This window comes from Oratosquilla oratoria, chromosome 6 (genome assembly GCF_046742065.1).
Source record: "Oratosquilla oratoria isolate Oo_2021 chromosome 6, ASM4674206v1, whole genome shotgun sequence".
Classification (NCBI taxonomy): domain Eukaryota; kingdom Metazoa; phylum Arthropoda; class Malacostraca; order Stomatopoda; family Squillidae; genus Oratosquilla; species Oratosquilla oratoria.
The window spans coordinates 62,227,484-62,250,095 of record NC_134782.1 but is presented as its reverse complement, the minus strand read 5'-3'; the positions used below and the strand labels follow the sequence as shown (position 1 = coordinate 62,250,095).

The following is a 22,612-nucleotide window of genomic DNA, read 5'->3' as shown; positions in this document are numbered from 1 at the left end:
TTGCCCTGGCTGTTCAATCTATACATGGATGGGGTGGTGTGAGAGGTGAATGCAAGGGTGGTGGGTCAGGGGTTGGAGATGGTTAAAGAAAATGGAGAAAATCGGGAAATAAACCAGTTGTTGTTAGCTGACAACACTGCGCTTGTAGCAGGATCAGAAGAGGGATTGAGGAAGTTGGTGACAGAGTTTGAGAAGGTATGTGAAAGAAGGAAGCTGAAGATAAATGTGGGCAAATGTAAGGTGATGAGAAGTACAAAGGGAGAGAGTTACAGCAGGCTGGAAGTGAGCATTAAGGGAGAGAGGCTGGAGGAAGTGGATAGTTTTAGATACTTGGGTGTGAATGTGGCAGGAAAGGGAGCAGTGGGGTGGAGGTAGAATGTAGATTGAGAGAAGCGAGTAAATGCCTTGGTGGATTAGAAAATGTAACGAGAAATAGACATCTGGGAATGGATGCTAAGAGGAGGTTATATGAAGGAGTGATTGTGCCGACAGCACTGTACGGGGCAGAAACATGGAACATGAGAGAGGAAGAGAGGAATTTGAATGTGTTTGAGATGAAATGTCTGAGAAGTAAGATAGGGGTTACTAGGCTAGATAGAGTGAGAAAGGAGGAGGTGAGAAGGAGAACAGGGGTGGAAAGGGAGTTGGGAGATAGGATTGATAAAAGAGTATTAGGATGGTTTGGACTCATGTAAAGAATGAGTGAAGAAAGATTAGTAAAAGAGGTGTGGAAGGCAGAGGTGGAAGGAGTGAATATGAGGGGGTGTCCCAGGATGAGATGGATGGATGGGGTGAAAGGGGACAAAAGAGAGGAATGTCTGTTGAGGAAGGACAGGATAAGACAGAAGATAGGGGTGAATGGAGAATGGTTGTTTATGGATGATGCTGTGATGCATTAGGGGGAGTGGGTGGGGGATGGGGGGGTGGGGAAGTATGTATGAGAAATAATTTGATGCAACCCAAAGGGATTTCTCCCTGTCTTCTCCTTTTCTGCATGAAGGAATGGAGGGTGGGGGTCGCCGAATTAATGAAGCGGCCTTGCTGTGGATGTGCTGTGTCTTGTGACATTGCTTCTGACCCAGGGCAGTGGATAGGATGCAGGGATGACCCGTCATCCAGGAGGTGCCAAGATGAGAGGGAGGGAGGAGGGTGGAGGGGAGTGGAATATGTAGGGGATGGAATGGTTGGGAGTGGTTTCTATGCCTTTTTCTTTTTGGCTACCCTCATTTAAAGGGGAAAAAGCCTTTGGTATATGTATGTATTTTTACATATTCATTTCTTATTTTGATATATATTTGCCACTAAATGCCAAATACCTAGATGAAATATTGAAAACTACTACACCAAAAGCTCATGAGTTGATAAACTTTCAGCTGCATGAAATATTTACCTATGGTGCTTCAGCTGGAGTTGTTGTTGTTGTTGTTGTCGTTCCCTAGACTGTCTGAGCAGTCCCGTCTCCCCAAGGAATGCCACAGCCGAAACTGGGTTTTCCCACAAATCCTTTGTAGAGTGTATGTTGTGTTGTTTGCTGGAGTTGTTTGTATTTATTGTTGCAATGCAAAGATTTCTGGGTATTTTTTGAATGGAAAGAAGTTTAAGACCACTTGGAAGCTGGACTTTTTGAAGTGCCATTTGACAAGTAAAATACATTTAAATGGTGTACACAACCTTAGGCAACAAAATCATTCATTGCCAGCTACAGGAGTACTGGTTATACTGCTGGAAAATTCAGGTGATGGAGAATGAAAACGGTTGAATCCAGAGCAGATTAAAGTTTTTATTGGCAATGTCTTATTAGCTATTAAGGGGATGTCACATCGGTTTATAGAGTAGGTGAAATAAAATGTTCAAATATGTATTTAATGAACTTTGGTATAATTACCCCTTACATTAGTGTATAATTCCTCAGGGCATTGTGTTCCTCCCATGTATATATAAGGAATGTTGTCATGCGTGGCGGGGTTGGAACAAAAGGCATGTTGGTTTTTCTTCTTTAATTTCTGAGCCTAGTCTGATACAACAACTGCTGGCAAGCCCAGAGGAAAACTCTGGAGGATTGCCAGACTTCCCTAGCTAAAAGTTAAAGAAGGCAAAAGGGGCATTCCCCACAAAGGAGTCCCCAATGGAAAAAATCTTAGAAAGGTGGCACTCTTGAGGGTTGCCGAAAGGAGTTTTGATGTCAAGACCGTTGTCTAATGGTGCAAGTCTTCAGCGATGACCTTTGACCCAGTTGGCATCGCATCAGCCCAAGTTTGTTTAGTGTCCTGTGGCCGCTCTGATATATGGGCCCTAGCCTGTTTGCTCTCGCTAAAGATTGTAATGAATATAAAGCATATTTTGGTGGAATAATTCATTTGCAGGCATATAAAACAGTTTACATTTGCAGGCTATAAAACAGTTTAATCAAAAAAAGAAACTTGATCTCCAAAAAATGGTGATGTTTACCTCTGATGGAGTCTCAGTGATGCTGAGCAAAGTTAACCACTTCATTATGATTCAAATTCTCGCCTGCAGCATCAGCTGCCATATTTAATTTGCATCACACTACTTGCATTTTAAGATATAAAGTTACTGCCTTGTTACTCATTCTCTTTTACTCTGAGTAATAATAAACACAGAAAACATGATCAAACCAGTTCACAGAATCTGGGGGTAACTCATGTACAACTACAAAAAATATATATAATCAAGACGTTGATGCCAGCATCCTCGTGTAGCCACTCGCGGGTCATGCATGACACCTACATAGGCATCATTGTACCAAAATGGTTAATGGTGTTGCTGCAAAATTTAAATTAGGAGTTCCACATCTTGTACAACAACACTGTGTGGTTTACCATGAGGATCTGGGGATCTCTGTTACATGGAAGGAAATTAAACTAATGAGAAATATTTATACATTAATGAGAACAGTTTACACACTTTTCATGTTCCACAGTGAAAAGAGCTGAATTTAAAGTAATTGTTAAGGCATCTGAAAATGAAATTACTACCTTTAGACCCCTCTGTCTCGTATCTAACACTCTCCAATAGAACTGTATTTTCTCAGTCTCTGTTCTCTTCTTGCTTTTTTTTTTTTATTTATTTATTTTTTTTTTTTTTAGCTTCATTTCTTAATGTCCTAAATTTGTCTTTTTCCTCATCATTTATGTCCTCATATCCATATATTTTTATAGTGTTTGCTTTTTGCTAATTTTCCTGTTGTTAAGATTTCTTCTGCCATTTGTGACCTTAGTTTAATCTTTAGTGGTCAGCTTTTTCCTTCTACATACCTATTCTGTGCACTTCCTCTATTTCCATTAATTATTTCTGGCTCATTATCCTGTACTACTTTTAGGACATTTTTTGCCAATTATTTGTCCTCATTTTCTCTCAGGAACAAATTTTGTTTTTGTTTTTCCATTAGACCATGAATTACTATACATTGATTCTTGTCTACTGTATCTCTTACTAGGTTTTCTTTTTGTTTAATTACCTTGATAACTACATCTTCAGCCTTCTCCTGCATTTGTTGATGAACTATTTCTTTGAAAATTACCTTTTCTTTATAATGTGAATGTTTAGCAAGGTGGGAATGGGTAATGGTCTTATATTATCATGTATGTTTAGAGGCTACCTCCCATGTAAAGGGGAAAAAAGCCTTTGATGTATGTATGTATATTTGAAGGTATTTGAAAAGTTAGAAATATTAAATAAAGGTAATCAGTCATTAGTGTTAATTTTTAACTTTATTTCTTATTATTAATCAGAGCGGTATCAAGTGCATATTAGATATTTATGTTAGGTCTGTGATTGTTGTCATATGATTTCCTTGGTGGCAGTGGCATATCCAGCACAAATGCCATCTGGGGCAGATTTTTATTTGGCCACCACTTAAAAGTTTTAATCACACATCAAAACACCAAAAATGGAATAATACAGGTATATAGGTATGCAAAATAAAAAGACAAACTGTAGCAACCATTTATTTTACTCAAAGTTACTAATGTTTGAATATGAATTTGTTGGGTCACCATAAAATGCTGCCTCAAAAATTGTGCTGCCCTGGGGGTACCCCCCACTTGGTACGCCACTGCTTGGTAGAGATAATATGTAATACAAACTTACAAATCATGCATATTTGCTTAGATGATCAGATGGTGGCTTGCATGAGTGCACACATACTTTTCAGAGAAGGCAAAGTTTGCAAGCAAGCAAATTTCCGCACTCAGCAAAAAATTAGAGGAAACATTGTCCACCCTTTCCTCCTCTCATCCTAGCTCCTCATGGGTGATGGGTCGTCCCAGTATCTCACCCAGAACCAATGTAGCAAGACACAGTACATCCACATCAAGGCTGCTTCACTTAATTGGCAACCTCCCCCTCTCTTTCCCCTTATGCAGAAAAAGAGATGAGGAGAAATCCCTTCGGGCTGCATCAAAATAACTTTCACACACAGACACTCCCTACCCCCCATTTCCTTGCATATTAGTATCATCTATACATAGTCACTCTTCACTCATCTCTATCTCCTGCCTTCACCCTTCCTTGCTCAACAGACATTACCCTCTTTCTCAATGCTCCCTTCATCCCATCCATCCATTTCATCCTCTGTTATCCCCACAAGTTCACTCCCTCCACCTCTGCCTCCACATGTCTTTTCTTAATCTTTCATCATTCATTCTTTCCATGTGTCCAAATCATCCCAATAATCTTTCATCAGCCCTGTCTGCTATCTCCTTTTCCATTCCTGCTCTCCTTGTTACCTCCTCATTTCTCACTCTATCCAACCTAGTAACTTCTACCATACACAAATGTTCCAAAACCTTCCCTGTAGTGCTTTGCAACACATGTATAAGAAATGCATATTATCTGTATATATATATACTAAGGGCTTTTACCCCCCTTAAAAGGGATTAGCCAAGTCAAAAGGTATACACCCTCTCCCACCCATTCCACTCCCATCCACCATCCTTTCCTCCCATTCATCTTAGCTCCTCATGGATGACGGGTCATCCTTGTATCCTGCCCACTGCCCTGGGTCAGAAGCAATGCAGCAAGACACAGCACATCCACAGCAAAGCTGCTTCACTTTATTGGTGACACCCCCTCCGTCCCCTCATGCAGTAAAAGAGAAGAGAGGGAGAAATACCTTCCGGCTGTGTCAAAATATTCATACACAACCACTCTCTAACCTTCACCCCCTCCCTTTCTTGCATCATAGTATCATCTGTATGTATATAGATTACAATCAAGCATTACTGGAAGTCTGACGATTTAAACATTATGTGAGGGCGGAGCCTTTATTTGTACGACGTTTCGCTTATTACAGCATTTTCATGTACGGAACATACAAATAAAGGCTCCGTCCTCACATGGTGTTTAACTCATCTGTATTGTCAGCGACTGCTACTTTCATAAAAATCACTAGAAGTCCAAACACTTCCATATGAAATTACCTCCAGACATAAGCCTAGAAGAGAAAGTGTTCCTAAAACACAAGAATTGCAGAAATTCACTGTAGTTCAGGTTACCACCCAGTGCTAAAACCAATCAAAACAGATTCAGCAAGTTGTAAGCATAATAATATCCTGGGGTTCATGTAACATTATGTCTGAAACTGTGCATAATTCAGAATTGTTTTAGTATAACAATATCTAAGTGTTCTTTTCATAAATATTTTTAAATACATGATGTTTGAAAGCTGATTTTCAGTAACAAATTTATACTAAATATAAATCACCATAACATGGCTAATTCCTTGTGAATTGGTTACAGATGGCGAATGAAGATGAACTACAACATGTTGTTAAAGCCCCAGAGCCAAACCGTCACAACACCCAGTCAAGGCGTCTGCCCTTCTGGATGTGGTACATCATTGCCAAGAGTCTTGGGATCAAGCTCCATGATAATGACAGACCCATTCCAGCAACTATTCTGTATACCCTCACATTTGCCTCTGCCATAGGTAAGTGTCTTTTGTGTTATATTTTTTCAGCAAAATCTCTCTCATATTCTTACATATATACAAGGTATATTAGACTTCTTCCTTCATATAAGGGAGGTAGCCAGCTAATACATGTGCCTACCCCACCCATGTCACTCCCATCCTTCACCTATTTCTCTTTTATCTTATATCTTTGTGTATGAAAGAGATGTGTGTGTGTGTGTGGGGGGGGTGCGTGCGCGCCAACAGCTTTTTCTCTTAAAAGGGAGGTAGCCAAAGTCAAGTGCATAAGTCCACTCTCACCCATTTCATCCCCACATACAATCAACCTCATTTAACAAGCACCTCACATAACAAGTGATTCACATAATGAGAAAAAAAATTAATGAGCAATGTTTCATGATTCATATGCCCAATGGGAAGGCTCCTTTCTACCTAATTAGCCATGAGTCACAAGGAGTGTCTTCTCGTGAATCATGGTTAGCTCGTTCCGATCTGCTTCTCTACCAGTGTTGTCACTGCTTGAAATTTTCTACTAGATCTTGGATTTGTTACTTCTACCTTAGAGGCATGTGTATACATATAATTTCTGAATATCACCCCAGGATTTGAACTGAGTTTGGTTCAAGTCCTGGAGTGACTGTCGAAATTATTTGTAATACTTCCTGCCACTAGTGATCCACATCACACATATATGTATATATGTGTGTGTGTGTATTTACCTAGTTGTATTTTGCGGGAGAAGAGCTATGCTCGTAGAGACCCGCAGTTGCATCTTTCCGCATCGAGTTCTTTCTTAAAGTCATGTGTAGTTTTAGCATTCACTATTTTCTCTTTCAATTTATTCCATGTATCTATCACTCTGTGTGGAAAGCTGTTCTTTTTCAGATCTGTTCTGTAACTGTCCTTCTTAAGTTTCTTCTCATGTCCCCTTGTATTTCTTCTGTCCCATTTAAGTAGATCATCCCTATCAAGGATTTCCATCCCTTTCATAATTCTATAGATGGTTATCAAATCGCCTCTTTCTCTTCTTTGCTCCAGAGTTGATAAGTTTAGTTTGTCCAATCTTTGTTCATATATCAACATGCTAAGTGTTGGTGCCATCTTTGTTAGTGTTTTTTTAATTCTTTCTAGTTTCTTTGTTTTTTATTGTACTGGGTGTCCATAGTGATGCTGCATACTCTAATTTTGGTCTTATCAGTGTAACTAGTATTCTCTTCACCATTCCCTCGTTCATGTACTCAAAGGCCACTTTCATTGATCTTATTAAGTTGTAGGTTTCTCCAGCTATTTTGTTTGCATGTTTGTCTGGTGTCATATCATTTGAAATGATTACTCCTAGGTCTCTTTCTGAGTTTACTTTTGTAATTTATTTTGTTCCAATTTTGTATTGATCGGATATTCTATTTTTGTTTTTTCCAAATTCCATTATACTACATTCTTTAATGTTGAAATTCACTTCATTTTTTTTTTTACTCCAATTCCAGACTTTGTCCAGGTCTTCCTGAAAAGATTTGGAATCTTCTTCGTTACTCTCTTCAATAGTTTCACATCATCTGCAAAGAAGCTTAGCATTCAATTCCTTCATCCATGTTGTTTATATAAATAGCAAACATTATTGGACCCAACACAGAGCCTTGGGGGACTCCACTTATCATGTTTACTCATTTTGAGTTCTTTTCTCTAAGTATCACTCATTTTTCTTCCAAGAAGTCTTTCATCCATTCTAATAATTTACCTTGTATTCCACATATTATTTCAATTTTTCTTAGTAGTTTTTTGTGTGGTTTCCTCAAGGATAATGTGGATGAAGGTGAAACTGGGAAAGGAGATGTGGGTCTTTGTAAGTGCATATGGGCCTGGCAGTGAGAAGAGCATGGAAGAAAGGGAGGCCTTTTGGATAGATTTAAATGAGTGCATAGAGGGTTTAGGAAGAAATGTCAATGTAATAGTACTGGGAGACCTTAATGCTAGGGTGGGAAATGGTCCAATCGATGGAGTGGTTGGGAAGTGTGGAGTTCCAGGAAAGAATCGTAGTGGAGAGTTGATGGTGGAAATGTGTCTAGAAAGAGAGTTGATGATAGCAAATACAGTGTTTTGGAAGAAAGTCAAGCATAAGTACACATGGGAGAGGGTGGTGGAGGGAAGGGTGGTAGATAGAGCGCTAATGGATTATGTAGTGGTAAATAGGATTATGATAGGAAGAGTTAAGGATGTACATGTGCTAAGGGGAGAGGGTGGGGGAATATCAGATCATTTTTTGGTGGAAGGTAAGCTGAGAGTGGAGGATAGATGGAGAAGGCCCAAAGGGACAAAAGGTAGGGAGGTTCTTAGAGTGAACTCCTTGAATGAAAAGGAAAAGGAGAAGGAGTACGAAAAGAAGCTGAAGAGGAGTGGGAGGGAGTAAAGGATAGAGCAGAGATGGGTGTGGAGGAGGAATGGGGATGGTTCAAGGAGGGAGTCTTAAAGTGTGCAAGGATGGTGTGTGGAACAAGAAGGACAGGGGGAAATAGAAGAAAGGGTAGTGAATGGTGGGATGAGGAAACAAAGAAGGTTGTAGAAGAGAAGAAGTGAGCATTCACAGATTGGTTACAAATGAGGACAGGGGAGTCATATGAGACGTACAAAGAAAAGAAAAGAGAAGTAAAGCAAAAGGTAAAGGAGGCAAAGAGGAGAGCAGATGTGAAATGGGGTAGGAGTATGACAGAAAATTTTGAAAGTAATAAAAAGATGTTTTGGAAAGAAATTAAGAGAGGAAGAGGAGGCGAATCAAGTAGGGAAGAAAAGGTAAAAGGTACAGATGGAGAGATGATAATGGAAGAGATGGCAGTGAGGGGAAGATGGGCAGAATATTTTAGGGAGTTGCTGAATGTGAAGGAGGATAGGGAAGGAAAGATAGCTGCAGTGGGAAATGCGAAGAAAATGAGAGTGATGAGTGAGGAGAATGGAGGAGAAATAAGGAAGGATGAGGTGAAGGCAGTTGTAAAGATGATGAAAGCAGGTAAGGCACCTGGTCTGGATGGATGCCATGCAGAATGTCTGAAAAAGGGAGGTTCAGTGATGGTGGACTGGTTGGTGAGGTTATTTAATGTTTGCTGGAGAGAGGGTAGAGTACCGGAGGACTGGAGAAGTGCCTGTATAGTTCCTCTTTACAAGGGAAAAGGGGATAAGTGTGAATGTAGTATTTTCAGAGGGATTAGCCTGTTGAGTGTAGTAGGGATGTCTTATGGGAGGATCTTAATTGAGAGGATTACGAGAGGAACAGAAGGAGTAATTGGTGAGGAACAGTGTGGATTTAGGACGGGTAGAGGTTGTGTAGATCAGATCTTTGTGGTAAGACAGATATGTGAGAAAGCTATAGGAAAGGGGAAGGATGTTTTTTGGGCTTTTATGGATCTGGAAAAGGCTTATGATAGGGTAGACAGAAAGGCACTGTGGGAGGTTATGCAGATTTATGGGATAGGAGGAAAGCTTTTGGGAGCTGTCAAGAGTTTTTATGAGAGTAGTAGAGCATGTGTTAGGATTAGAAATGGAGAGAGTGAGTGGTTTGAAGTAAAGGTGGGACTTCCTCAAGGATGCGTTATGTCGCCCTGGCTGTTCAACTTATACATGGATGGGGTGGTGCGAGAGGTGAATGCTAGGGTAGTGAGTCAGGGATTGGAGATGGTTAAAGAAAATGGAGAAAAGTGGGAGGTGAGCCAGCTGTTGTTTGCGGACGACACTGCGCTTGTGGCAGGGTCAGAGGAGGGATTGAGGAAGCTGGTGGCAGAGTTTGGGAGAGTATATGATAGAAGAAAGCTAAAGATAAATGTGGGTAAAAGTAAGGTGATGAGATGTACAAGGGGTGAAAGTGGCAGTAGACTGGAAGTGAACATTAAGGGAGAGCGACTGGAGGAAGTGGATAGTTTTAGATACTTGGGTGCAAGTGTAGCAGGAAAAGGTGGAGTGAAGGTGGAGGTAGAATGTAGATTGAGAGAAGCGAGTAAATGCTTTGGTGGTTAAAAAGTTATGAGGAATAGACATTTGGGAATGGATGCTAAGAGGAGACTGTATGAAGGAGTGATTGTGCCAACAGCACTGTATGGGGCAGAAATGTGGAACATAAGAGAAGAAGAGAGAAGGAGTTTGAATGTGTTTGAGATGAGGTGTCTGAGAAGTATGGTGGGGGTTACTAGGCTGGATAGAGTGAGAAATGAGGAGGTGAGGAGGAGAACAGGGGTGAAAAAGGATTTGGGAGATAGGGTTGATGAAAGAATATTAGGATGGTTTGGACACATGGAAAGAATGAGTGAAGAAAGACTAGTAAAAGAGGTATGGAAGGCAGATGTGGAGGGAGTGAACATGAGGGGACGTCCTAGGATGAGGTGGATGGATGGGGTGAAGGGGGCTTTGGGGAAGAGGGGGATGTCTGTTGAGGAAGGAAGGGAGAGGACGGAAGACAGAGGTGAGTGGAGAATGGTTGTATATGGATGATGTTGTGACTGCATGAGGAGGAATGGGGGGGGGGGTAGTATGTGTGAGTAAATTTTGACGCAGCCCGAAGGGATTTCTCCCCGTCCTCGCCTTATATGCAAAGGGGGACGGAGAGGGGGGGGTCGCCGATTAAATGAAGCGGCCTTGCTGTGGATGTGCTGTGTCTTGCGACACTGCTTCTGACCCAGGGCGGTGGGCAGGGTGCAGGGATGACCCGTCATCCAGGAGGTGCTCAGATGAGAGGAAGGGTGGGAGGGGTGTGGAGTGTATTTAGGGATGAAATGGGTGGGAGTATTTTTATGCCTTTCCCTTTTTGGCTACCTCCCTTGGAAGGGGGAAAAAGCTTTGGTATATGTATGTATGTATGTATGTACTTTGTCAAAAGCCATTCGTAGGTCCAGGAAGGCACAATCTGCCCAGCCATCTCTTTCTTGTATTATGTGTACCAATCTTAAGTAAAAGCATATTAAGTTTGTAGTACATGTTCTTCCACTTCTAAATCCAAATTGGTTGGGGTTTAATATTTTGTTCTCTTCCAAGTGTTTAGTCCATTTATTTTTGATAACTCTTTCACATATTTTTGCAATTGTGCTTGTAAGGGATACCGGTCTATAATTTGTTGGATTTTCTTTATTTCCTCCCTTATATATTGGTACAATATTAGCATTTTTCCAGTCTTGTGGTACTTTTCCTTCTTTGAGTGAGAAGTCAATTATCTTGTGTATTTTATCTGTGAGTTCGTCAACGCATTCTTTTAATATCCATTTTGCTATTCTGTGTGGCCCTTGTGACTTTCTGACATTGAGTTTCCTTATTTGGTCCCTTATTTCTTTCTCTGTCACCATTATTTCTTTCATTTTAGGGGATCCTTCTTGGCGACTATCATCCCACAATTGTGAGCTTTCAGTTGTAAATACAGACTTAAAGTGTCTGGTCATTACTTCAGCCATTTCTACATCTGTGTATTCTTGATTTCCTTCACGCAGTTTCACTATTTCATGTTTGTCTTTTAGTTTGTCATTTCCATATCTGTAAAATAGCTTAGGTTGATCTTTGCATTTTGCTATCATATCTTTTTCATAGTTTCTTTTTTCCTCTATTCGTATGTCTACGTATTCATTTCTCAGTTTGATGTATGTTTGCCATTTAGTCTCTTCTTTGTCTCTTTTTTTTCATTTTTTCCACGCTTTGTCTCTTCTGTCTTTAGCATCGCTACACTTTTTATTATATCAACACTTTATGTACTCCCTTTTCTGTTTCTGCTTAGGCACATGTTTGTCTGTTCCCTCCTTATATATTTCTATGAAAATATTCCATTTCTCTTCCATCTTTGTCTCATCTTTTACAAATTTTTCCCAACAGGCATTTTGATTTTTTTTTCTAAGTTTTACAAAGTCAGTTTTGTTGTACATTAATCTTCCTTCTCTATGTTTCTCGTTCCTTCTTACAACATTTTGTTCCTTAAGTTCGATCTCTATTAGTATGTGGTCACTCTTTCCAATTGGTGTTTTATAGTTTATTTCTTCCACAATTTTAGCTTCAGAGGTGAATATCAAATCAAGTCTTGATGGTTCTTTTTGTCTAAATCTAGTATTTTCTTGAACCCATCGAGTCAATGTGTAATCGATGGTCATATCCAGTAGGACATAGCCCCAGAGTTCCTCTCCACCTCCCATTGTCAGTTCTTCCCAATTTATTTCCTTTGTGTTAAAGTCACCCATAATTACTATATTTTCTCCATATTGTCTTGGTTAATTCATTCTTTGTGTCTTCTAGTAATTTTGAGTGTTCGCTATCAGGTCTTAGTTTTTGGTGGCACATACACAATTATAAAACCTTCTACTTTTTTTTTCTTTTTTTTTAAGTATGCGACACTGCCTCTGACCCAGGGCAGTGGACAGGATGCAGGGATGACCCGTCATCCAGGAGGTGCCAAGATAGGAAGGAGGGAGGAGGGGAGTGGAATATATGGGAAACGAAATGGGTGGGAGTGATTTCTATGCCTCTTTCTTTTTGGCTACCCCCCTGTGTAAGGGGGAAAAAGCCTTTGGTATATGTGTGTATGTACTTTTCATACTGCTATTTTTGACTTTAACTGTGATTAATTCCACATTATCGTTTCCCTCTGTTGCCTTTATTACATTTAGGTCCTTTCTAGTCAATAGCATGACTCCTCCCTGTTTGTCCATCCTATTTTTCAACCAAAGGTTGTATAAACCCCGTCCCACCATACCCAATTGTACAGGACCTTTCAGCTTTGTCTCCACAATTCCCATTATGTCGGGTTTCTCCATTGACAAATAGTCATTCAATTCATTTAATCCTGAAATCATCCTGTCCATATTTGTGTATGCCACTTTTAATTTTTCCTTTTCTTCTCTTTTATGGTTTAAGTTTCCATTTTTCTGATGTACCATTTTTTCAGTCTCAGATCCAGTACTCTAAAAAAAACCTCATTTTTTTCCATCTCTGTTCTTTTCTCGTTTTTTTTTCCTTGGCTTCACATCTCAGTACCCAATCTTTCTCTAATTCCTCTTCATTCATTTCCTTTTTTATCCACACATCTTTATATTTTTCACTGTTTTCTAGTTTTGCCGCTTTTGATAGTATTTCTTCTGCTATCATTTGTGTTCTTAGTTTGATTTTCATTGGTCTGTGATTTTTTTCTTTTGAGTATGTACCCATCCTGTGTACATCATCGATTTCTGTATCTAGATTCTGTCCTTCATCTTGAACCACTTTTAGTATCTCCTTCACAATTTCTTTCTCTTCCTTTTCTCTTTGGTATTTGTGTACATTGTGTTTTTCATTTATACCATAAACCACAATGCATTTCTTTTTGTCCATTGTGTCTCTCACCCAATTTTCCGTTTCTTTGATCACCTTGATCACTGTTTCCTTTTGCATTCTCTTCTACCTGCGCTCCACTATTTCTTTGAATGAGAGTTTTTTATTTTCACGTTCCTTTTTCTACTGTTTTTTATTTCATTCAGATCTGTCTCTGATTGATTCTTCCATTTTTTCATTTACTGCTTTCAAATGTGTGTGTGTGTGTGTGTGTATATACACACACACACACACACACGCACACACACACACACACACACACACACACACACACATGCACACACACACACATACACACACACACACACAAACTAGGTTGAAGGCTAAAAAGGATTCATTTTTTATCATTTCATAGCATTTAGTGTCTTATCTTCATTGTTGGCATTTCTTTGTATTTCTCTGTTGGTGATGTTTTGGAATTTCCTGGTCTCATCTTCTGGGAGATGTGATGAGCAGGGTCTGTGATGTGCTTATTTATATGTTGTGTGGGGATCATTTGGGTTTCTACATGAAGAAGCCTACACTGATTGGCTGCCATGGACCAGTAGGGATTAAGTGTCAGCGAAGGTTTGTTGGACTTTTCCCAGTGTAATATTTTCTTTACCATTTCTTCATCCACGTAGTCAAAGCCCACTTTCGTTGATCTTAATAAAGGGGTGGATGTGCCAGCAGCACTGTATGGGGCAGAAATCTGGAATATAAGAGAGGAAGGGTTTAGATGTGTTTGAGATGAAATGCTTGAGAACTATGGTAGGGGTTATTAGGCTGGATAGAATGAGAAATGAGGAGGTGAGGAGGAGAGAATGAGTGAAAAAAGATTAATAAAAGATGTGTAGAGGGCAGAGGTGGAGGGAGTGATCATGAGGTGGTGCCCAAGGATGAGATGGATGGATGGGGTGAAAGGGGCATTGGGAAAGAGGATAATGTCTGTTGAGGAAGGAAGGGAGAAGACAGAATAAGGGTGAGTGGAGAATGGTTGTGTATGGATGATACTGTGATACATGGAAGGGAATGGGTGGGGGAAAGGAGGATGTGGGAGTTTTTGTGAATTTCTCCCTATTCTCTCTCTGCATGAGGGGACAGAGGGGAGGGGGGTTGCTAATTAAATGAAGCAGCCTTGGTATGTGTCTTGCTACATTGCTTGTGACCCAGAGCAATGGGCAAGATGCAGGGATGACCTGTCATCCAGGAGGAGCCAAGAAAAGAAGGAGGAAGGTGTAGTGAATGGGAATGGAGTATGTGGGGATGAAATGGGTGGGAGTGGATTTATGCCTTTGACTTTGGCTACCTGCCTTGTAAGGGAGAACAAGCCCTTGGTATATGTATGTGCTCATATATGTATATATATATATATGTATATGTATATATATATATATATATGTATAATATTCAATTGGACTCAGAAAAGTAAATATCTGTCAAGGAGTTTGAACTTAGATGTTTTTTTATCAGTAAAACTTTTGTATCCAAAACTTGAAATCTAAAACTTTGCAGTATTTTTGTTACCAATACTAAGGTTTATATTTACTTTATTATTATTGTTTTCTTTAAACCAGGTTTTTGCATGAGTAATTGTTGGTTTGCTGCATATGACATTGCATCAGACTATACCAAGACTACAGTAATTGATGGAACAGTTGGAGTCTTGATCACAGTGTTGTGGGGTGCGCTGGGACTCTATGCCAACAAGCTTGCATACAGGTATTTCATACATTTTGTTCCATTGTGCGATTCATATTTGAAGTTTTCATGTGTGTGTACATACCAGAAGCCTTTTAAGGGGGATGCCTAAATTGAAGACACAATTTGTACATACATACATACATACATATACCAAGGCTTTTTCCCCCTTCCAAGGGAGGTAGCCACAAAGGGAAAGGCATAAAAACATTCCCACCCATTTCATCCCTAAATACACTCCACACCCCTCCCACCCTTCCTCTCATCTGAGCACCTCCTGGATGACGGGTCATCCCTGAACCCTGCCCACCGCCCTGGGTCAGAAGCAGTGTCGCAAGACACAGTACATCCACAGCAAGGCCGCTTCATTTAATCGGCGACCCCCCCTCTCCGTCCCCCTTTGCATATAAGGAGAGGACGGGGAGAAATCCCTTCGGGCTGCGTCAAAATTTACTCACACATACTACCCCACCCCCCACCCCCCCGCCCATTCCTCCTCATGCAGTCACAACATCATCCATATACAACCATTCTCCACTCACCTCTGTCTTCCGTCCTCTCCCTTCCTTCCTCAACAGACATTCCCCTCTTCCCCAAAGCCCCTTCACCCCATCCATCCACCTCATCCTAGGACGTCCCCTCATGTTCACTCCCTCCACATCTGCCTTCCATACCTCTTTTACTAGTCTTTCTTCACTCATTCTTTCCATGTGTCCAAACCATCCTAATATTCTTTCATCAACCCTATCTCCCAAATCCTTTTTCACCCTGTTCTCCTCCTCACCTCCTCATTTCTCACTCTATCTAGCCTAGTAACCCCCACCATACTTCTCAGACACCTCATCTCAAACACATTCAAACTCCTTCTCTCTTCTTCTCTTATGTTCCACGTTTCTGCCCCATACAGTGCTGTTGGCACAATCACTCCTTCATACAGTCTCCTCTTCGCATCCATTCCTAAATGTCTATTTCTCATTACACTCTTTAAACCACCAAGGCATTTACTCGCTTCTCTCAATCTACATTCTACCTCCACCTTCACTCCACCTTTTCCTGCTACACTTGCACCCAAGTATCTAAAACTATCCACTTCCTCCAGTCGCTCTCCCTTAATGTTCACTTCCAGTCTACTGCCACTTTCACCCCTTGTACATCTCATCACCTTACTTTTACCCACATTTATCTTTAGCTTTCTTCTATCACATACTCTCCCAAACTCTGCCACCAGCTTCCTCAATCCCTCCTCTGACCCTGCCACAAGCGCAGTGTCGTCCGCAAACAACAGCTGGCTCACCTCCCACTTTTCTCCATTTTCTTTAACCATCTCCAATCCCTGACTCACTACCCTAGCATTCACCTCTCGCACCACCCCATCCATGTATAAGTTGAACAGCCAGGGCGACATAACGCATCCTTGACGAAGTCCCACCTTTACTTCAAACCACTCACTCTCTCCATTTCCAATTTGTACATACACGTAATAATGGTTTCTATTTACATTGGACCCAGGGTATTGGGCGAGATGCAGGGATGACCCATCATCCAGGAGGTGCCAAGATAAGAGGGAGGGAAAGGGGATGGACGGGAGTGGAGTATGTTGGGGATGAAATGGGTGGGAGTGGATTTTATGCCATTGTTTTTGGCTACTTCCCTTGTAAGGGGGGAAAAGCCTTTGGTATATTTATGTATGTATTTACATCTACATACCAAGGGCTTTTCCCCCTTACCATGTAGGTAACCAAATCAAAAGTTACATACCCACTCCCACTCTTTCTACTACCATCCACCACCCTTTCCCCTTTCTCATCTTAGCTCCTTGTGGATGATGGGTCATCCCTGTATCCTGCCCACTGCCCTGGGTCAGAAGCAATGTAGCAAGACAGTACATTTATAGCAAGGTCACTTCATTTAATTGGGGGGAAACCCCCCCCCCCTGTCCCCTCATGCAGAAAAAGAGAAAAGGGGAGAAATCCCTTCAGGCTGCATCAAAATATTACTTGCACATAACCACTCCCTACCCACCCATCCCCTGCCCCCTCCCTTCCATACGTCACAGTATCATCTATACACAGCCATCCTTTACTCACCCCTGTCCCCTGCCTTCTCTCTTCCTTGCTCAACAGACATTCCCCTTTTGCTTAACACCCCTTTCACCCTGTCTATCCATCTCATCCTTGGTCGTCCCCTCAAATTCACTCCATCCACCTCTGCCTTCCACACTTCTTTTCCTAATCTTTCTTCACTCATTCTTTCCATGTGTCCAAACCATCCCACTACTCTTTCATTAGCCCTATCTACCATCTTTTCCACCCCTGCTCCCCTCACATCCTTGTTTCTCATTCTATCCAACCTTGTAACCCCTACCATACTTCTCAGACATCTCAAACACATTTAAACTCTTCCTCTCTACCTCTCTTAAATTCCAAGTACGAGTATGCCCCATACAGTGTCATCAGCACAATCACCCATTCATTTTTCTTTGCATCCATTTCCAAATATCTATTTCTTATAAGAACATAAGAATGAAGGAGACTGCTAGAGACCATAAGGCCTACACTAGGCAGCTCTGTATGACCCTTTTCAATCCCCCAAGACTTCTCTCAGCCTACAATTTACCTCCACCTCTACTCCTCCCTTTCCTGCCACATGCAACCCAATACCTAAAGCTATCCACTTCCTCCAGCCTCTCTCCTTTAGTACTTGCTTCCAGCATGCCACCATCCTCTCCCCTTGTACATCTTATCGCCTTACTTTTACCTACATTTACCTGCAACTTTTTCCTGTTGTATAACTTTCCAAACTGTCACTAACTCCCTTAACCCCTTCCATACGGTGCCACACACGTAGGCGTCATGAGGAGCAAGTGGATTCGCGACGCTGCCATATCGGCGTCTTGATTATATTTATTGTAGTCGCCCCTGTGTTTTTACATTCTCCCTAATCTGCTCTTAATCCCATTCTCTGTGGTTTTCAAAATTCACGGGTGAAAGAGAGAACGATCGATATAAGCGGTGACTATATTTTACGATGCGAGTATTATTACGACACGTCGTATGGCTGGCATTGGCTGCTGCCCGCGAGCTTTAAGTCCCGTAGTGAAGTGGTTAAGCCCCCTCTGTACTTGCCACAAGCACAGTGTCATCAGCAAACAACAACTGGCTCACCTCCCACTGTTCTCCATTTTCTTTAACCACTTCCATACGGTGACGCCTACATAGGCAGCATGAGGAGCAAGTGGGTACTCGATGATGCCGACGTCGGCATCTTGATTATATTTATTGTAGTCATACCTATGTAACCTCCATTCTCTCTAAACTGGCTTCATAATATTTTCTATGGTTATCAAAATACACAGGTGAAAGAGAACGAACGATTGAGCACTGACTTTATTTTTTATAATGCAATTATTATGACGCAACATCGCACGTCGGGCAGCTAATGCTGCCAGACGTGCAATGTGCCCTGGAGTGAAGAGGTTAACTATCTCCAGTCCCCTGCCCACATTTACCTCCCATGCCATCCTATCTGTATACACATTGAACAGCCATGGCAAAATGACACATCCCTGACACAGCCCTATCTTTACCTTAAACCACTCACTCTTTCCATTTCCAGTTCTAACACAGGCTCTGCTATACTTGACTGCCCTTAACAGCTTTCCCTGAATCCCATATATCTGTTAAACCTCCCATCATACCTTCCTGTCTACCCTGTCATAAGCCTTTTCTAAATCCTTAAAGACCCAAAAAACATCCCTACCTTTTGCTAAAGCTTTCTCACATATTGTCTTACCACAAAAATCTCATCCACACAACCCCAGCTTTCCTAAACCCACATGTTCATCACCAATTACTCCCTCTGTTCCTCTCCTAGTCTTCTAAGCTAAAACCTTCCCATAAGCCTTCCCAACAACACTCAAAAGAGCCGGTAAAGGATTTGTGGGAAAACCCATTTTCGGCTGTGGCATTCCTTGGGGAGACGGGACTGCTCGGACAGACAGTTTAGGGAACGACAACAACAACAACACTCAACAGACTGATCCCTGTGAAACTACTGCACTCACATCTGACCCCATTTCCCTTGTAAAACAGAACTAAAAGGCATTTCTCCAGCCCTCCAGCACTACCTTCCCTTAACCACTTCAGTATGAGTCAAATTCTCGCACTCAGTATCAGCTGCAATATGTACGATTCATCACACTATTCTCATTATAAAATATAAAGTTACTGCAATATTACTTGTTCTCTTTTACTCTGAGTAATAATAAACAAAGAAAACATGATCAAACCAGTTCACAGAATCTAGGGGTAACTCAAGTACAACTACAAAAATACATACATACATATACCAAAGGCTTTTTCCCCCTTACACGGGGGGTAGCCAAAAAGAAAAAGCATAGAAATCACTCCCACCCATTTCATTTCCCATATATTCCACTGCCCTCCACCCTCCTACCCTGTGGTGGAGGCAAAAGAATACTGCCACCAAGTATTTCCACTTGAGTCGTAAAAGGCGACCAAAAAGGGATGGAGGAGGGGATTAGGAGTCCTACTACCTGTAGCCCCAAAAGGGGACATTCCTAAAAAAGAAAATAAAAACTACAAAAAATAAATATACATAATCAAGATGATGCTGGTATCCTCGTGTACCCACTCGCGCCTCATGATGCCTACATAGGCATCTTCATACCAAAGTGGTTAAACAACCTCACTAATCAGTCCACTATTACTGTACCTTCCTTCTTCAGACACTCCTCATGACACCCATCTATCTCAGGTTACCTGCTCTCATAATTTTCAAAACTACTTTTACCTCACATAATAATGATGATAATAATGGTACATACATATATATATACCAAAGGCTTTTTCCCCCTTACACGGGGGGTAGTAAAAAAAAAAAGACATAGAAACCACTCCCACCCAATCCATTTCCTATATATTCCACTCCCCTCCACCCTCCTCCCTCCCTCTTATCATGGCACCTCCTGGATGACAGGTCATCCCTGTATCCTGTCCACTGCACCTGGGTCAAAAAGTAAAGATAATAATGGTACTAATGATAATCTATATACCAAAGGTTTCTTCCCCCTTATAAGGGAGAAAGCCAAATCACTGGTACACACCCACGCCCACCCATTCCACTCCCAGTTATGATGATAATAACAACAACAGTAATCTAGATAGCCTAAGGGAAGTAGCCAACCAGAATATGCACTTGTCCTTCTCCCATCCCACATCCATCCAACACCCATTTGTTTTCCCTTTTATCTTAGCTCTTTGTGGAGTTCTTCATACACATTGAAACCCATTTTATGCCTCTCCTACCTCAGTACCTCTTGAATGAGGGCAGTGCAACAAGGCATAAAACTTTTACAGCCAGACATGATATTCAGAGCTAGTTTACTCCTATTATTTCATCATGTAGCAAAACCCTTCTCTTCATCCATGCAAATAATTTATGGAGATTAGAATATCCCATTGCATCATCCTTTTATCCATTTACAGTCTCACTCAATTGACCCATATCTTTTACACTGTCTTCCCTATTTGACAAATGAATGTACGTATTGATATAGGTACTGTTACGAATGTATGTGCAGTTGTATTTTTCATTAACAGATTGTTCAGCCATCAGAAGTTTGTCAACATGTTGCGCTTACATTCCAAAACCATACTGAAGATGAATGCTGCCGTCATCCTATTTGTTATCATGCTTGCCTTCGTCGTAATCAATAATATAACAGCGTTTACATTTTGGAAGGATGAGAGCTGTGAAACAGGTTTGTTGTTAATGTGTATATTCAAAGCTATAGCAGTGATATAAGGCATATGTTCAGGTAACAAGTGAATTACATATTCTTGTATACTTATTTGATTATGGTCTTTCATGTATATACAATAATATTCCAATAATCTGTCTGTCTATGCTTTTAATATGTCGAAGTGAATTATCATTTGATATACACCATGGAAAGTAATTATTTTTTGTTTATTTTTTTCTGAGTAATTCATTATCCAAAAATTTTTTCCTTGCAGTTTCTGTGGAGATCATAGTTTGCAAAATACACTTCATGACCAGGGTTGTTTATTCTGTGTTCGCTTTTATATGGAATTACCTCGTTGCCTTTGTTGTTATTTCAGTTTGCAGAACGCATACTATTGGTAAAGTTTGGTTTTTATTTCTTCAGTTTTTGTTTTTTTGATGTATTTTTATTTTACAATTCTTATTTGGAAAATTATCTCCCTGGGAGGGTTTTGAAGTGGTATTGTCATTTCATTACTTATTTTTCAAGGTATTCGTAAATTCATGCAGCGGTTAGAAATGGATTCTCGTGTGTATGAAGCAAGATATTGTGGAAGATCCCAAAGACACATGGAAATGGAAGTTTTAGAAGGTATGATTATATTTTCTTCATCATCATCATCATCATCATCATCATCATCATCATCATCATCATCATCATCATCATCATCATCATCATCATCATCATCATCATCATCATCATCATCATCATCATCATCATCATCATCATCATCATCATCATCATCATCATCATCATCATCATCATCATCATCATCATCATCATCATCATCATCATCATCATCATCATCATCATCATCATCGTCGGGTGGTATGAAAGGTAAATGCAAGGGTCAACCAAGGATATAAAGCAGCTAATGGTGGAGTTTGGAGGATATACAAGAGTAGAAAGTTGAAAGTAAATGTAGGCAAAAGTAAGGTGATGAGATGTACGAGGAAAGAGGGTGGCAATAAGTTGGAAGCAAGTCTTAAAGGAGAGAGGCTAGAGGAAGTGAAAAGGTTTAAGCATTTAGAAGGTCATCACGTAAAGGAAGAGGTGGGAATAGCTTCATTGCTTCCGATCCAGGCAGCTGCCAGGGTGCAGGGATGGTCCTTCATCCACAAGGAGCTAAGATGATAGAAAGGAAAACAAATGGGTGTGGGACAGGTGAAGGGTGAGTGCATGCCTTAGCTGGCTACCTTCTATATTATAAGGGGGAAGAGGCCTTTTGGTATAGATAGGTGGGGTCACATGTAGCAGGGAAGAGAGGAGTGGGGGGTGGGGGTGGAAGTAAATAATAGAGTAAGGGAAGCAATTAAAAGAGTAAGATTATGTAGATAGAATGTGTCTGGCAACCCCTGCTGTCATGCTGGGCCAACAGAGTGGAATGTGAGGGAGAACCCAACCAATTGCTCCCACACTTCAGTAGGAAGAGTATTTACAGGTAATCCCTCTCTTTGAGACCTTGCTCCCCCCCCAACCCCCTCTCTCTCTCTCTCTCTCTCTCTCTCTCTCTCTCTCTCTCTCTCTCTCTCTCTCTCTCTCTCTCTCTCTCTCTCTCTCTCTCTCTCTCTCTCTCTCTCTCTCTCTCTCTCTCTCTCTCTCTCTCTCTCTCTCTTCTTTTCTTTTCTTTTATTTTATTTTATTTTATTTTCTTTCTTTCTAGGGTCTGTATCATTACCACAGCTCCTACAAAGGAATTAACTAAAGAAACAATTGCCCAAGTCATTGGACTAAAAAAGGCAGGTCATGGAACTAAAGGAATGAATGAAAAGTTGAAGGTGGTCAAGTCCAAAGTCAAGAGATACATGGTGCGATTTTGGGAGGGAGGAGGGCTGGAGATACCATCCCAATAACCAAGAATAGGGCATCCAGAGAAG

The 22,612-nt window shown here is 40.9% G+C and overlaps 1 protein-coding gene across 4 annotated transcripts in view; it reads left to right on the top strand.

Moving 5' to 3' along the window:
* The window catches only part of LOC143026518 (uncharacterized), a 46,990-nt gene that overhangs the window by 10,069 nt on the left and 14,309 nt on the right, over nt 1-22,612 (top strand). For 3 of the 4 annotated variants that reach the window (XM_076187056.1, XM_076187053.1, XM_076187054.1), the window contains exons 3-7: nt 5,761-5,950; nt 14,806-14,950; nt 20,551-20,711; nt 20,968-21,093; nt 21,225-21,326. In XM_076187056.1, the coding sequence (XP_076043171.1) occupies nt 5,761-5,950; nt 14,806-14,950; nt 20,551-20,711; nt 20,968-21,093; nt 21,225-21,326 (724 nt within the window). The remainder of the gene's footprint in view (nt 1-5,760; nt 5,951-14,805; nt 14,951-20,550; nt 20,712-20,967; nt 21,094-21,224; nt 21,327-22,612) is intronic. The other variant, XM_076187055.1, reaches the window with a different exon arrangement.